Source organism: Podarcis muralis, chromosome 12 (genome assembly GCF_964188315.1).
Source record: "Podarcis muralis chromosome 12, rPodMur119.hap1.1, whole genome shotgun sequence".
In the NCBI taxonomy this organism is placed as follows: Eukaryota; Metazoa; Chordata; class Lepidosauria; order Squamata; family Lacertidae; genus Podarcis; species Podarcis muralis.
Genome location: NC_135666.1, coordinates 21,522,526 through 21,536,565, shown reverse-complemented (window position 1 = coordinate 21,536,565; position 14,040 = coordinate 21,522,526). Strand labels below are relative to the sequence as shown.

The 14,040-nt window shown below is 46.1% G+C and overlaps 1 protein-coding gene and 1 long non-coding RNA gene across 2 annotated transcripts; one reads left to right on the top strand and one right to left on the bottom strand.

Annotated features, from left to right (window-relative positions):
• Positions 1-145: 145 nt before the first annotated feature.
• On the top strand, positions 146-3,543 carry LOC114607411 (uncharacterized). The gene is made up of 3 exons (XR_013394791.1): positions 146-254; positions 1,059-1,224; positions 3,069-3,543. It is a non-coding gene; the product is annotated as an uncharacterized LOC114607411 (long non-coding RNA).
• A 2,288-nt stretch (positions 3,544-5,831) lies between these two features.
• On the bottom strand, positions 5,832-12,193 carry LOC114607543 (patched domain-containing protein 3-like). The gene is made up of 4 exons (XM_028750846.2): positions 11,124-12,193; positions 10,661-10,782; positions 9,895-10,040; positions 5,832-8,001 (listed from the first exon to the last, which is right to left on the bottom strand). Exons 1-4 carry the CDS (start codon positions 11,883-11,885, stop codon positions 6,473-6,475), a joined length of 2,559 nt encoding a protein of 852 aa, XP_028606679.1. The 5' UTR covers positions 11,886-12,193; the 3' UTR covers positions 5,832-6,472.
• Positions 12,194-14,040: the final 1,847 nt, after the last annotated feature.

The window sequence follows — 14,040 nt, the reverse complement described above, 5'->3', positions numbered from 1 at the left end:
ACGTTATGTATTTTGTACTCCATTATAAAATACTGCTGACTGGAGTCCTTAAGCCACTCCTAATTTGTCTCTCCCCTGCCATCAGCACCCTCAAAGAGGAACAAATCTGACAGTAATGAAGCTGTCCTGATGAGAACAGTCGAAGGCAGAAAGAGGCATGAAACACACTGGCGGGGGGACGACGACGACGACAACAACAACTTAATAGCGCTCTGAGGCAGGAATGTGAACACACCCCAAGTATAAAAAAAATTGTATTTTACTTTCAGTTTTACTTCTTATGCACATGACCTGATTGTTTAAGGAACTTGCTTGCTGCTGCATCTGCTGTTTTGATAGTATTTAGCTCCTTCTGATAATAATAATAATAATAATAATAATAATAATAATAAGTGTGCCACGTATAAATATATATATATTAAAAGCTTGCTGAAGACCAGCTAGGATCCAGAAGAGCAAAAAGGCACTGTTCTTTAAAGCTAGCACTAAGAAGATTTCACCGAAGTTGAATGAAGCAGTTTTGGAATAAACTGGTGAGAAATTGCAGATTCACAAGAGATCATGAATCTAGAAATTATTATAATTATGTGATTGCCAAGCAAGTTCTTTTAAATGCCACGGTGAAAGGTTTTAGGTTTTTTATTGTACAGAATGATGCTTGTGCCGGATTTCAGATACCACAAGAATATAAATAGATTTCCTGCTCATATGACATACTAGTAGATATACTTAGGATGTGACATAGGCTCTGAACATACCAGATTTTTAATGTGCATGTGGCTTGCACAGCCCTGACTTTTAATTGCACTCTTTCTCAATGTTTTCCATCCACACTTGGGGATGCGCTGCTGTCCCCCCCCCCCCCATGAATTCCAGAAACCTGTGGTCCATTGTGGGCATGCCTGCAGGTGTTTGTTTCCCTGTGCTTGCAGTCACTTTATATATATATGTATATGCACGTTTCCAAAATATCAGACATGTATTTTTTCCCTCCTTACTGTACTATCCACAGGTCAGTAAAATCTATTTACTCTTAATCGTATATCATTTATGAACAGGTTAAAAAGCACTGGTTCCAATACAGATTCTTGGGGAACCTCTCTTAGTACATGACTCTCTGGACCAGCCACAATATCTCAACCTGATTTATCTCACAGCATTTTTGTGAGGATAAAATGGAGAAGAGGGGGCCATGTATGCCACACGGAGTTCCTAGGAAGAAAGGTGAGATATAAATTTAGGAATGAATAAATCCCTCCATTGTGAGAATTGTCCATTTATTCCTCCTCTGTGCTTCCAGCTACCGTTGCACAACTACTAAAATTGCTCAGGAGCCTTGGGTGAGGGACTTTGTCAGAGGCTTTTTAAAAATCCCAAGCATACAATGCTTACTAGATAACCCTGAGGGATAGCTCAGTTGGTAGAGCATGCGGTTGTGGGTTTTAGGTTCAAGCCCCGCATTGGATGAAAGATTCCTGCATTGCAAGGGGTTTGGACTAGATCAGGCACGTCCAACAGGTAGATCGTGATCTACCGGTAGATCAGTGGACATCTGTGGGAGATCACTGGCTCCCCCCAAAGAAGCTCAACAAGTTTGGCTCCTCTAAAAAAAGCTCACCAACTTTGACCTGAACCGCAAGAAAATGGGGCTTTCCTCCTCCCTAAAAAAAGCTGAACAACTTTGACCTGAACCCCCCAAAAAGGGGGTAGATCACTGCCAGTTGTTAACTCTGTGAGTAGATTGCAGTCTCTTGGGAGTTGGCCACCTCTGGACTAGATGATCCTACTGATCCCTTCCAACTCTATGATCCAAGCTTCAAGCAAGCGCCATGCACAAGCTTATTGACATTCCCAAGGAACTGTGAAAGATTAATGAGACACAACTTACTTTGGCAGAAACCATGTTGATCCTGCTTTGGAAGATTTGAGCTTGCATATTTTTGATTAACTTTAATCATGCTTTCCACCCACCAATTTACCTAGAAAACACGTTAAACTGGCCTACAATTTCCTGGATTCCCTCTGGATCCATTGTTTAAATTGTGTGCTACATTGGTCACTTTCAAGTTCTTAGGAATGGAGGCCAATCTTAGGAACTCGTTACATATTTTTTGTTAGGTCAAACAGTTTCACGTGTGAGTTCTTTAAGAACGGTCACTGTTGGGCTAAAGTGGGGGACCCCCATTCACATCCCTTTCCGGTCATGAAGTTCATGGGGTAACTTTGGGCCAGTCAGTTTGTCAGCCTAACCTACATCAGAGGGTAGGCTGGAAAGATAAAACAGCAATGTGGTGGAAATAACCATGCACACCACAATGAGGAAATGTAGGTGTTGTTTTGGAAAAAATGCCCCCAAAGGTATAAAAGTAAAAAGCAAGGGAACCTAGTCATATACCAAAATTAAATGGTATCAGTAGGGTTCATGTGGAGGACAGCAAGGCTCACTTTAGATCCCCACCCTTGAGCAATGCCTACAAGTAATTACAGTGGTACCTTGGTTCTTGAACTCAATCTGTTCTGGAAGTCCGTTCGACTTCCAAAACATTCGCAAACCAAGGTGCGGATTCTGATTGGCCCCGGAAACAATGCCGGCAGCTGAAATGAACATTTGGCTTCCAAAAAACATTCACAAGCCAGAACACTTACTTCCGGGTTTGCGGCGTTCAGGAGCCAAGCCATTTGGCAGCCAAGGTACTACTGTAATCCTTGCATGTACATTGGGGTGGGAGTCACTGACAAGAGGTGCGGTTTTGCTCTGCTCCACGTATTAGCTCTATGAAGGTCATGCAATTTTCTGATGAGGGCTACAGTCTGCAGTGGGGTAGCCAACATGGTGCCCTCCATGTGCTGCACTTCAACTCCCATCAGCCTCCAATTCCCATCACCCCCAGCCAGCATAGCCACTGGTCAGGGATGATGGGAACTGTAGTCCAACAAACATTGTGACTGCACTATGTTGGCTGCCCTTGGTCTCCAGAATGTGTAAAATGTCAGTGGATGAAATATTGCTTCATATGATCTATGGAGACAAAGATGTTCTCACTCGTGTTTCTCTTTGTATCATACAGTTGAAGAAAGATTCGGAGAATATCATAGGCATCAGTGCAGTTCTTACTCCATTGGCCGATTTATAAGCGTTGCTGTGCAATGGATTCTGGCAATCAGGAGCCCTTCACCGTCACAACGAGCATGCACAAATACGTGGAACAATGTTTGCTGGGACTGGGACAGATTCGTCTGCAAGTCCAACATGGTGGCTATGGGGGACGGCTATGGTTCAGTGGCAGAATGTGTATGTTGCATGCAGAATGTCCTGGGTTCAATCCCCAGCTGGGAGAAAACTGTGTCTGAAATTTTGGGAAGCCGCTGTCAATCAAGGTAGACAGTACTGAGACAGATGGGCCAATGGTCTGACTCAGTAACAGGCAGCTCCCTGTGTTCCTATGACCAATGTTTTTCATATGTACATTCAATGTTTTACTTATAATTACAGTATTATATATTTATTTATACCCCACCTTTTTTCCTGATGGGACTCAAGGCTGCTTACATGTAAAAAGGAAACACTAAAGAAAACAATTAAACATTGTTAGAAGTAAAACTACACACATACGTAAAATCTATTAAAACCACACAAAAACAAAAACAGCATGGCACCAGCCCTCTCATTAAAAGCAGGCAGTTCCCAAAAGCCTTTTGGAACAGAAGCTTTCACCTGCTGGCGGAAGGACAACAAGGAGGGAGCCAGTCTTACATCTCTAGGAAAGGAGTTCCAAAGTCTGGGAACAGCCACCGATAAGACTCTCTCCCTACCAAGTGTGCCTGGGAAGGTGGCAGGACTCAGAGAAGGGCCTCTCCCAAAGATGTCAACATCCAGGCAGGTTTGTATGAGGGAATACGGTCTTTCAGATAGCTTGGACTAAAGCTGCGTAGGGCTTTAAAAGTCATAACCAGTACTTTGAAATGTGCAAAGAAGTCATGTGCTCTCCGGTCTACGATCTGGCTGCAGCTTTTCGAGCCAGTTGAGGTTTCTGAGCACTTTTCAAAGACACCCCGCATAAAGTGAGTTACGGCGTTTTCATTTAAATGCTAAATAGCATGGGGGCAGAATAGAACCCTGAAGGACCCCATAGGCCAGGCATGGCCAAACTTGGCCCTCCAGATGTTTTGAGACTACAATTCCCATCGTCCCTAGCTAACAGGACCAGTGGTCAGGGATGATGGGAATTGTAGTCCCAAAACCTCTGGAGGGCCAAGTTTGGCCATGCCTGCCACAGGCCAACAGCCAAGATGTTGAACAGGAGTCCCCCAGGACCACCTCCTGGGTTTACCCATCCAGGAAGGACAGTGCCACTGTAAAGCAGGACCTCCAAGTCCCAGCACAGAGAGATACCATAGTCCAGATCTTTCCAAACTTTTCACGTTGGTGACACTTTTTGGACATGCATCAATTTGCAACACAGTCATTCAGTTTTACTAGCAAACCGTAGGTTAAACTAACCCCTTTCCAGCCCTGGCAGGAGCGTGGGGAGTGTTCACGTGACACACCTACACACTGCAGCCAACACACTAACGTGTTGCAACGCACATTTTGGAAAGCTCTGCCATAGCTGATGATATCAAAAGCTGTGGAGACATCAAGAAGAACTAAAGGATCTAGCACACGGTAGCTCTCATATTTTCAAGGATCCTGTCCACATCCTTGGGCTGTAAAGTTTGAAAAGTCCAAAGCAGAGTCCAAAGTTACATCCACTGGACCTGTATCAACTACAGTATCCGAATCTGAAGAAATCCGAGAGGTTTTGTCAACGAAGTGTTGAGCAAATTGTACACAGTGGTCACATGGACCAGAGTGTAAAAGACCCCGGACCACTTGAAACAGCTCTGCTGGATGGCTCGTTGCTGATGCAATGGAGGCAGAGAAAAAAGATTTAATGGATGTTTGCCAGAGATGCATGAGCTTCTCGTTAAGGAACCCTACCAGGCTTACAATGAACTTCATAGTTCCACAGAATGTGAATTGAAAACCATTGCAAAAGCTACTTGCGTGACTAGCACAACCATATTCTAGGTCAGGGGTCAGCAACCTTTTTCAGCTATGGGCTGGTCCACCATCTCTCAGACCATGTAGTGGGCCAGACTATATTTTGAAAAAGGAAAGGGAAAAAAAAGAACAAATTCTTATGCCCCACAAATAACCCAGAGATGCATTTTAAACAAAAGCACACATTCTACTCATCTAAAAACATGCTGATTCCTGAACCGTCTGCGGCCGGACTGAGAAGGCAATTGGGCCGCATCTGGCCCACGAGCCTTAGGTTGCGTACCCCTGTTCTAGGTGGTATTTACAACTGCATATGCCAAACTATTTTAAAAGGAGAGAGGGAAATGGACTGTGATTTTCCAGTGGCAAAATAAAACAGTTTGAGTATTACAAAAATTCAATATATTTGAACGGAAGCAGCAACTTTAGACAAAAGAGAAAAAACAAATGGCTGTAACAAATTTGTAAAATTTGCATCTGTAATGTTGACCTCCGCTGATCTCCCACCCCCCAAAAAACATTTGTCATCAACGTCACCAGCCATATTAACAGACTGATCCTAAAGATAGTGTAAGTTGTAGCTGAACTGGTGCACAGGGCAACACACTGCGATATAGCTGTCAAGTTACTCAGAAGCCTTGTTCCATCTTGAGATGAAGCACAAAACTGAACTTTATTTTCCTGTTCAGTCTAGTCTTCTTCCACAGTGCCATCTAGTGACACTTGTGTTCAGAGAGCTAACTCCTCACCCTCCCTGAAGTTAACACAGAAAAGTAAACACAATAAATAAATAAACTGAATTATTTTAATAGTATACATTACAATTTTTGATGGAGGTCTGGAGAGATCACCTCAGCTTTCACCTTCATTATGTCCTGTTGACAGTCAGCCCTGTTTCACATGAGAATTGCCCCTCAGTGCTTTTAAGGATTGTATCCACGGCACCGATTTCAGATCTTCTCTTTTGACAAACCTCACATCAACGATTCTGTTTCCTTTACCGATGATGATGAAGTCTGAACTGGGGGGCACTCCAGAATACAAACTCTCCCATTTAAAAATGGTTTACACAAATACAATGAGAGCCCAGATCGTATGAGATTTGGGCCTGGACTTAATTTGCCTCATACAGGGACCCACACTGCAACCAGCTAGACTTCTCCCCACACTGCACCCCCTTATCTAGGTGCCCGCCATGGCTCTGAACCCAAGGCACAGCTGGGACACCAACACAAAAGAGGAGAAGCAAAGTGCTTCTGTAAAGGCAACCGTCACAGCATGTTGTTAAGCTCCTTACAGGCCCCCAAACCATCTTTATCCCATTCTACTCTTATCTGGGGCGCACCATTGCTATGGTGTCTGAACCATGCCATCACAAACAGGCAGGTAGTGCTTTTGGAGTCTGCAGATGAACCTGAACAGTTGATTTTAAGGAATAATATCCCCAAAAAAGAATGTTAAAAACACAGGAATAAAAACGAGACCGTGAACGAGTCCCAACACGATAACCAGAAACATTATCTTAAAAAAAGTTCTAAAGATGTAAGTGGAAGACATGGACAGCACCAGGATACCCGCAATGGTGGAAACAGCTCCCTGTAGGACAGGGTAACCAAGGCGGTAGAGAGATTCCACTGCCTTGTCATTCACTCTGGGTTCCTCACTGGCAATGAAGGCATAGGAAATATGGGCTGAGAAGTCTACTGAAAACCCTATGCAGATAACAAGGCTGATCATGGATATGGAGTCAAGGCTCACATTCCAAAAGGCCATGAAACCAGACACACCAACAATAACAGAGGTAATAGCAAAGGTTACCCACAGGGAGCAAAGAGGATTGGGGATGAGCAGCAAGGAAGTAATTAACATGGCACCAGCAGCGCTCAAAACACTATGAATGGTGTTCTGAATTATTACATTGTATTGATCAAAGTATATAAAAGCTGGATGATAAACCATCAGTGGTAACTTACAGTCCTCTGCAAGCTGTCTGAACTGGTTTAAAAGTTCCTTCTTCTTCTCTACATTGGTAATACTGATGGTCTGTACGAAAAATCGTGACACTGGAATTTCCATAGCACTAACATTAACATCCCACTTAGATTCTGGATGTACTCTAAACAGGGCTGATAAATTGCCAATAAATGAACTTCGGTCATTTAAATTTGAAGAAATGCCTTTTGCAACAGTTTCGTAAGTTCTCAACCATGACTCTGAAAGATCCTTGTCCACATAGGAAAGATTTTCCATTGATTGCATGCAGTTCTCAAGATCTGCACGGACAGATGAATTCCAATACGGTATGCTTTCCCTAACAATAACCATGACCCTGGGGCCATACTCAGAAAAATATTTTTCTTCCAGGTCATAATACGGAATGACATAAGAACGATCTACAGCTAGATTTCGGACATTTATTCCTTCTTTAAGTTGTCCGCACCCATAACTACTACTTACCAGGTATGCCAGATACAGGACTGTCACAAACAACTTGGTCCAGGTATGCATCAGGAAGGGGCCATAGTAATTTTTAAAGAAGCCATTCATGGGATGCTCAATCTCTGCTCCAGTGGACTCATCAATAAACCCTCCTATACAGCACCTGTTATACATAGGGCTCTTCAAATCTTGAGGCTTATCCATCACTTTCTGAAACGTTAGCCAATGCCTGTTGCTTTCTTCTCTTCGGCCATTAAGAGCAATAATTGCCCCAAGGAAAGTCAGGTTGTAGACGTAGCAGAAAAGAAAGGCTGTGCCTGTATACAAGCAAAATGACCGAATGGACATGAAGGAACTTTCAATTCCAATGTAGAAGGCTAAAACGTCGGTAAGTGTTGTGATGGTAACGGAGACAGCTGCATCTGCGTAGGTGTCAGCCATCCGATCTTTGACACTCTTCTTCACTTGAGTCTTCTGCCAGCAGGACACCAGGATGAACATGTCATCAACACCAACCCCTGAAGAACAGGAACTATTGATCATGCCAGTTGCAAACATGCCACAGGAGAAACATGTGAATATATAGATATATACAAGAGGAACACACCTAGTCATTTTTTATTTACAGATTAGTAAGTTATATTAATATTGCAATTCTATATATAAAACAGAGAGCCCTGTGATGCCTTAATAACAAAAGACTTCCGTTGGAGACAATGGCAAGCTTTCCCCCAGACTTCACTGTAGTTATGGACAGGATGCCATGAGCTAGACAGACATCCAGCCTGTGTTCTACCAGTTCCCCACTCTGGTGCACACAACTGGAACCTTACAGTGCAATACTATACCTCTCTACTCAAAAGTAAAGGTAAAGGGACCCCTGACCATTAGGTCCAGTCGTGGCTGACTCGGGGGTTGTGGTGCTCATCTCGCTTTATTGGCCGAGGGAGCCGGTGTACAGCTTCCGGGTCATGTGGCCAGCATGATCAAGCCGCTTCTGGCAAACCAGAGCAGCGCACGGAAACGCCGTTTACCATCCCGCTAGAGTGGTACCAATTTATCTACTTGCACTCTGATGTGCTTTTGAACTGCTAGGTTGGTAGGAGCAGGGACCGAACAACAGGAGCTCACCCCATCACAGGGATTCGAACCACTGACCTTCTGATCGGCAAGTCCTAGGCTCTGTGGTTTAACCCACAGCCCCACCTACTCAAAAGTAAGTCTCACTAAATTCAATGCAGCTCACTCCCAAGTAAGTGGATATAGCTGATCATAGTGCAGATCATAGAATTGGAAGGGGCCCTGAGGTTCATCTAGTTCAAGACCCTGCAATGCAGGAATATGCAGCTGTTCCATAGCCTAAGAAGATTAACCATGACAGAGCACCATAGAGCAGAGCTTTCCAAACTGTGTGTCGCGACATGTTAGTGTGTTGGCTGCAGTGTGCCGTGCAAACGCTCCCAGTGCTCCTCCAGGGACTGGAAAAGGGGTTAGTTTAACCTACGGTTTGCTAGTCAAACTGAATTACAGTGGGACCCTGCAAGACGAACGCCTCGGAAGACGAAAAACTCGCTAGACGAAGGAGTTTTTTGTTTTCTTAGCCGCTTCACAAGACGCATTTCCCTATGGGCTTGCCTCGCAAAACGAAGCTTGCCCCGCAAGCTCCGGGGATAGCGGGGAAGCGCAGTGCGCCTTCCCCTCTGTCCCCGGACCCCTTTTGAACCAAGGGGCGGCAACGGGGAGAAGCAATCTTCTCCCCTCCGCCCCTTGCTTCAAAAGAGGGGACAGAGGGGAAGGTGTGCGCGCCTTCCCCTCTGTCCCCGGACCCCTTTTGAACCAAGGGGCAACCAAGGGGCAACCAAGGGGCGGCAACGGGGAGAAGCGATTCTCCCCGCTGCCCCTTCCCTTGCTTTAAAACAGGTCCGGGGACAGAGGGGAAGGTGCGCACGCCTTCCCCTCTGTCCCCGGAGATTGCGGGACAGGCAATGGGGAGAAGCAATCTTCTCCCCCGCTGCCCCTTGCTTTAAAACAGGTCCGGGGACAGAGGGGAAGGCGCGCGGCGCTTCCCCTCTGTCCCCGGATGGTCTCCATAGGAACGCATTGATTGATTTTCAATGCATTCCTATGGGAAACCGTGCTTCGCAAGACGAAAAACTCGCAAGAAGAAAAAACTTGCGGAACGAATTAATTTCGTCTTGCGAGGCACCACTGTACTGTGTCACGAAATGACGCATGTCTAAAAAGTGTGTTACAAGTATGAAAAGTTTGGAAAGCTCTGCCATAGAGAAACTAGAATTCTCAGCACAGTTCAGGAAAATAATAGATGGGTGAAAGTTCTCTTTCATATTTAGATATTCTCATCAAAAGCCCACTGGATATAGCATGAGGAATGCACACATTTGCCTACTTACCAAGTATAAGAAAGGGTGAATTTGCAGCCGTGATAACAAATGGCATTCCACAAAACAGCAGTAATCCAAAACTGCTGACGACAGATAATCCTGCTGACATCACCCCAAAAAATGAAACCCAAATTTTTGTCCGTACACAATCCATCCTGTAAAGCAGATAAAGAAGAACATATCTAGATTCAGAGTTTCAATGTGTATGTGCCAATTTACGCCCTTTGAGAAATGGAAACTGGCAGAGGTATCAGTACTGGATTACCCAATAGGCAGACTAAGCATGTGTTTAGTGTACCAATGATCAAAAGCCACTCTAGGTAGTGATAACACCGTCTCTTCAGTCTATGTGTGGGCTTCGCTCTGTCTACACTGTAGAAACTTGACCAGCCGACACCCAAAAAGCATGGAAAACAGATTTAAAAGCATCTAGTGGAATATGGCATTTCATGGTACATGTGCCAATTTGCTCCCTCCTGCGTATTAAAGATTTGCCCATGTTGAAAAAGAGGGATGTTCCCTGCAGAGCCGTAGCTAGGTGATCTTGCGCCCCTGACAGAACCGTCCAGATTGCACCCCTTAGCCTTAGCTCTTCTTTCCGCCTCTCTCCAACGCCCCCTTCCACCCATTCAATTCACTCTTTATTTAAAACCATTTCTTATAAGGCAATAATCAATATTTATATTTATGGACACATTTTTAGCCTATTTTGCACCACCCCTAGCTACGGCCCTGGTTCCCTCCCTCTCCCAAGAATTATGGGGTGAGAAGTTACCTTGCACATGATACAATTGTAAAGACTATTGTTAAAAAATACGCGATAGTGGCCAATGGGATCACTTTGCCAGTAAGTTTTTCCAGTTCTTCTTTTTTTGATACTGAGGAAATATAGAATACCTGTCAGGTTAGGGGTGGGGAAAGAAGGAAGAACATAGAGTGTTAAATAATCTGTCTCTTAATTTATAGCTTAATGTTCTCAAGGGCTAAGAAGACAGGCTAAGAATAATCATAAAATGAATAGTTATTATTATTGCTCGTTCCTTCATAGTATTTTTTTTTTAGTGTGATTACTGATGAGCTCCAAAACATGGCAACTTAATTCCAAATTAAAGAGTGTTGCATGGCGATCTAAAATAATAATAATAATAAATTCACTTGCCCAGTTTTTCCCTAGAGTTTCATTTCAGAGGACCCTCCTACAAGTGTCAATTTAGGAGCGGCTCGAAGAAACCACTTACCCGGATGAATTTGAAGTTTAAGGAGTCCAGCACGCCGGGGATGCGCTTCAGAAAGGCCTTCAGCCAGATCTTGCTGGCCTCGCGCCTCGAAAACACGTCATTCTGCAAGAAATAGATGAGGCGCATCGCTTTGGCCGCGCGCAAGTGGCGCGCCGGGCCGACTCCGGGAAGCAGCTTCTCCCCACCCAGGAAGGGGCCGAGGAAAACGCCGCCTTCGGCGATGGGGAAAGTCAGGGTGGGCAGCAGCGCCTCGATCCTGCCCGGGTCGCCTTGCACGGCGCTGAGCAGCGGGTTAGGGCTGCTGCACGTGGCGTTCCCTCTGCGCGCGCAAAGCCTGTCGAAGGAGACGCCGCCGATGGCGATCCTCCGGAAAGCGGCGTCCAGGGCCAGCAGCTCGGCGAAGGCCTCCCGGGTGAGCAGCGAGTCCCCGTCGGCCACGGCGATGAAGGAGGCGAAGGAGCCCTCGGTGCTCAGCCTCTGCGGGGAGAAGCGCGCGGCGTCGTCCGTCGGGAAGTGCGCCAGGACGAAACGGCGCTCCGCCTTGGCGGGGCCTCCGATGGGCGTGTACATGCCTTCGAGGTCGCCCAGGTCGTTGCGGGGCAGGTACTTAAAGCCGGCGCCCAGCCCGCCCGTCAGCGCCAAGGGCACGAGCAGGAAGGGCCACGGGTGCGCGCCCACCAAGCCGCCCAAGTCCCGCAGCATGCGCGACAGGGGCCTCTCCACGCAGTCCGTGTGCAAGCGGCGCAGTCCCCGGGCCGCCATCGCCTGCCTGCTTCTTTCCCCGCCGAGACAGCCGCTTGCGGCGTCGGGGCCGGCTGCTCTGCGCGGTGGGCGCCGGTCTTCCCGTCGCAGGGTGGGCGTCGCCGTCCGTTGCCGGGCGGGCGTTATTTCTCCTGACGTCGCTGCGTTCCAAGCGCCCACCGCCGTGGCCCTGCTGCTCGGACGCGCAAGGCCCGGCGGGCGTCATATCAGAGGGAAGCGGGGCTGCCAATGCTCGGACGCGCGTTCCATCTGGGAATGCCAGGCCGGATTTAGGTTTGATGAGGCCCTAAGCTAGAAGGTAATGGGGCCCTTTCTATGTCCAGCAGTCCTTTGACAACAACAAATTGCCGCTGGTTTTTGTGTTGAATATATAAAGGTAAAGGGACCCCTGACCATTAGGTCCAGTCATGGCCGACTCTGGGGTTGCGGCGCTCATCTCGCTTTATTGGCCAAGGGAGCCGGCGTACAGCTTCCGGGTCATGTGGCCAGCAGGACTAAGCCGCTTCTGGCGAACCAGAGCAGCGCACGGAAACACCGTTTACCTTCCCGTCGGAAGGTACCTATTTATCTACTTGCACTTCAACGTGCTTTTGAACTTCTAGGTTGGCAGGAGCAGGGACCAAGCAACGGGAGCTCACCCGTTGCGGGGATTCGAACCGCCGACCTTCTGATCGGCAAGTCCTAGGCTCTGTGGTTTAACCCACAGCGCCACCCGCGTCCCTCATGTTGAATATATGCTATATGGTAATTTATGGACCTAATAGGTATCTAAAGCCATTTGCACATGTTGCTATGCAACCAGTCCATGCAGAACGTAGGCACCTATATATAGAAATGAGCAAACCAGTGATATTTTACAGAGCGGGCTAGCAGGCAGGGCCCATTACAGTCATACCTCGTGTTACGTTTGCTTCATGATATGTTTTTTCAGGTTGCGTCCCGTGGTGACCCGGAAGTACCCGAAAGGGTTACTTCCAGGTTTCGCCGCATGCGCAGACGCGCAAAATGACATCATGCACAGAAGCAGCGAATCGCAACCCGCACGTGCTGCTGCAGTTTGCGTTTTGGTCATGTTGCGAACGGGGCTCCGGAACGGATCCTGTTCGCAACCAGAGGTACCACCGTACTTGCATCATAGGAGCCTACACAACACAAAACACTGTTGCTGTATATAGGTTTTATTTTGTTTTTTATCTTATATTTTGGAAATGTACAGGTTTTTCCCCTTTAAATTTTCTGGGGGCCTCCAAGAGAGAGGGTCCCAAAGCTATAGGTTGTTTAGCTTATACGTAAATCTGGCACTGGGGAATGCCCTTTGGCCAAACAAATCTGTTGGAAATGGTGAAGATATTCGCAGAGGCGATACCAGCAATGAATGTTTCCATCCCCCAAGCACAGTTACGTGCACGATGCGAGTCGAATTGTGAGTTAAGCGGTATAAAGCTTGGGATGTAAAGTGCTGAGGGGTTAAAGATGTGGTTTAATAAAGAAGATTTACGGTACTCTTAGCAGGTGTGTTGGTGACAACCACAGTGAAATAGGAACAGTGTGTTTACACCTTTGGGCCAATAACATGCCTCCGCTTTTGGGAGGGTGTCTGTCCTGGAACGACAAAAAATTAAAAGGAAAAGTACTGCAGATGTAAGTAAAACACACCAGTTTAGAGAAGGACTTGACCATTGGTCTGATTTGATACACTGGGCAGAATATATTGGATATAATATACAACTTAACTTGTGGGGAAAGTTGCAGAAAGAGGGTTGAAAATTTACGGCTTGTTGTGCGCTGAAAGAGAACTATATGAAAATGATGTACCGTTGGTATTTGACTCCTATATGATTAGCAAAAATGTATAAAAACACTTCCAATTTATGCTGGAAGTGTAAGGAAAAAGAAGGCACGTTCTACCACATGTGGTGGGCATGCAGATTGGCAAAAAAATTCTGGGAAATAATATATCATGAACTGGGGGGGGAAATGTTTGAGACAAACTTTGCCAAAAAAAAAACCTGAGAATCTTTTTTATTGTGAATAATAGGAGAAATAACAAAGGACTTTAAAAGATTGTTTATGTATGTGACGACAGCTGCAAGAATGCTTTTTGCCCAGAAATGGAAGGAAGAGAAGGTCCCAACCAAAGGGAAACCATTATGAT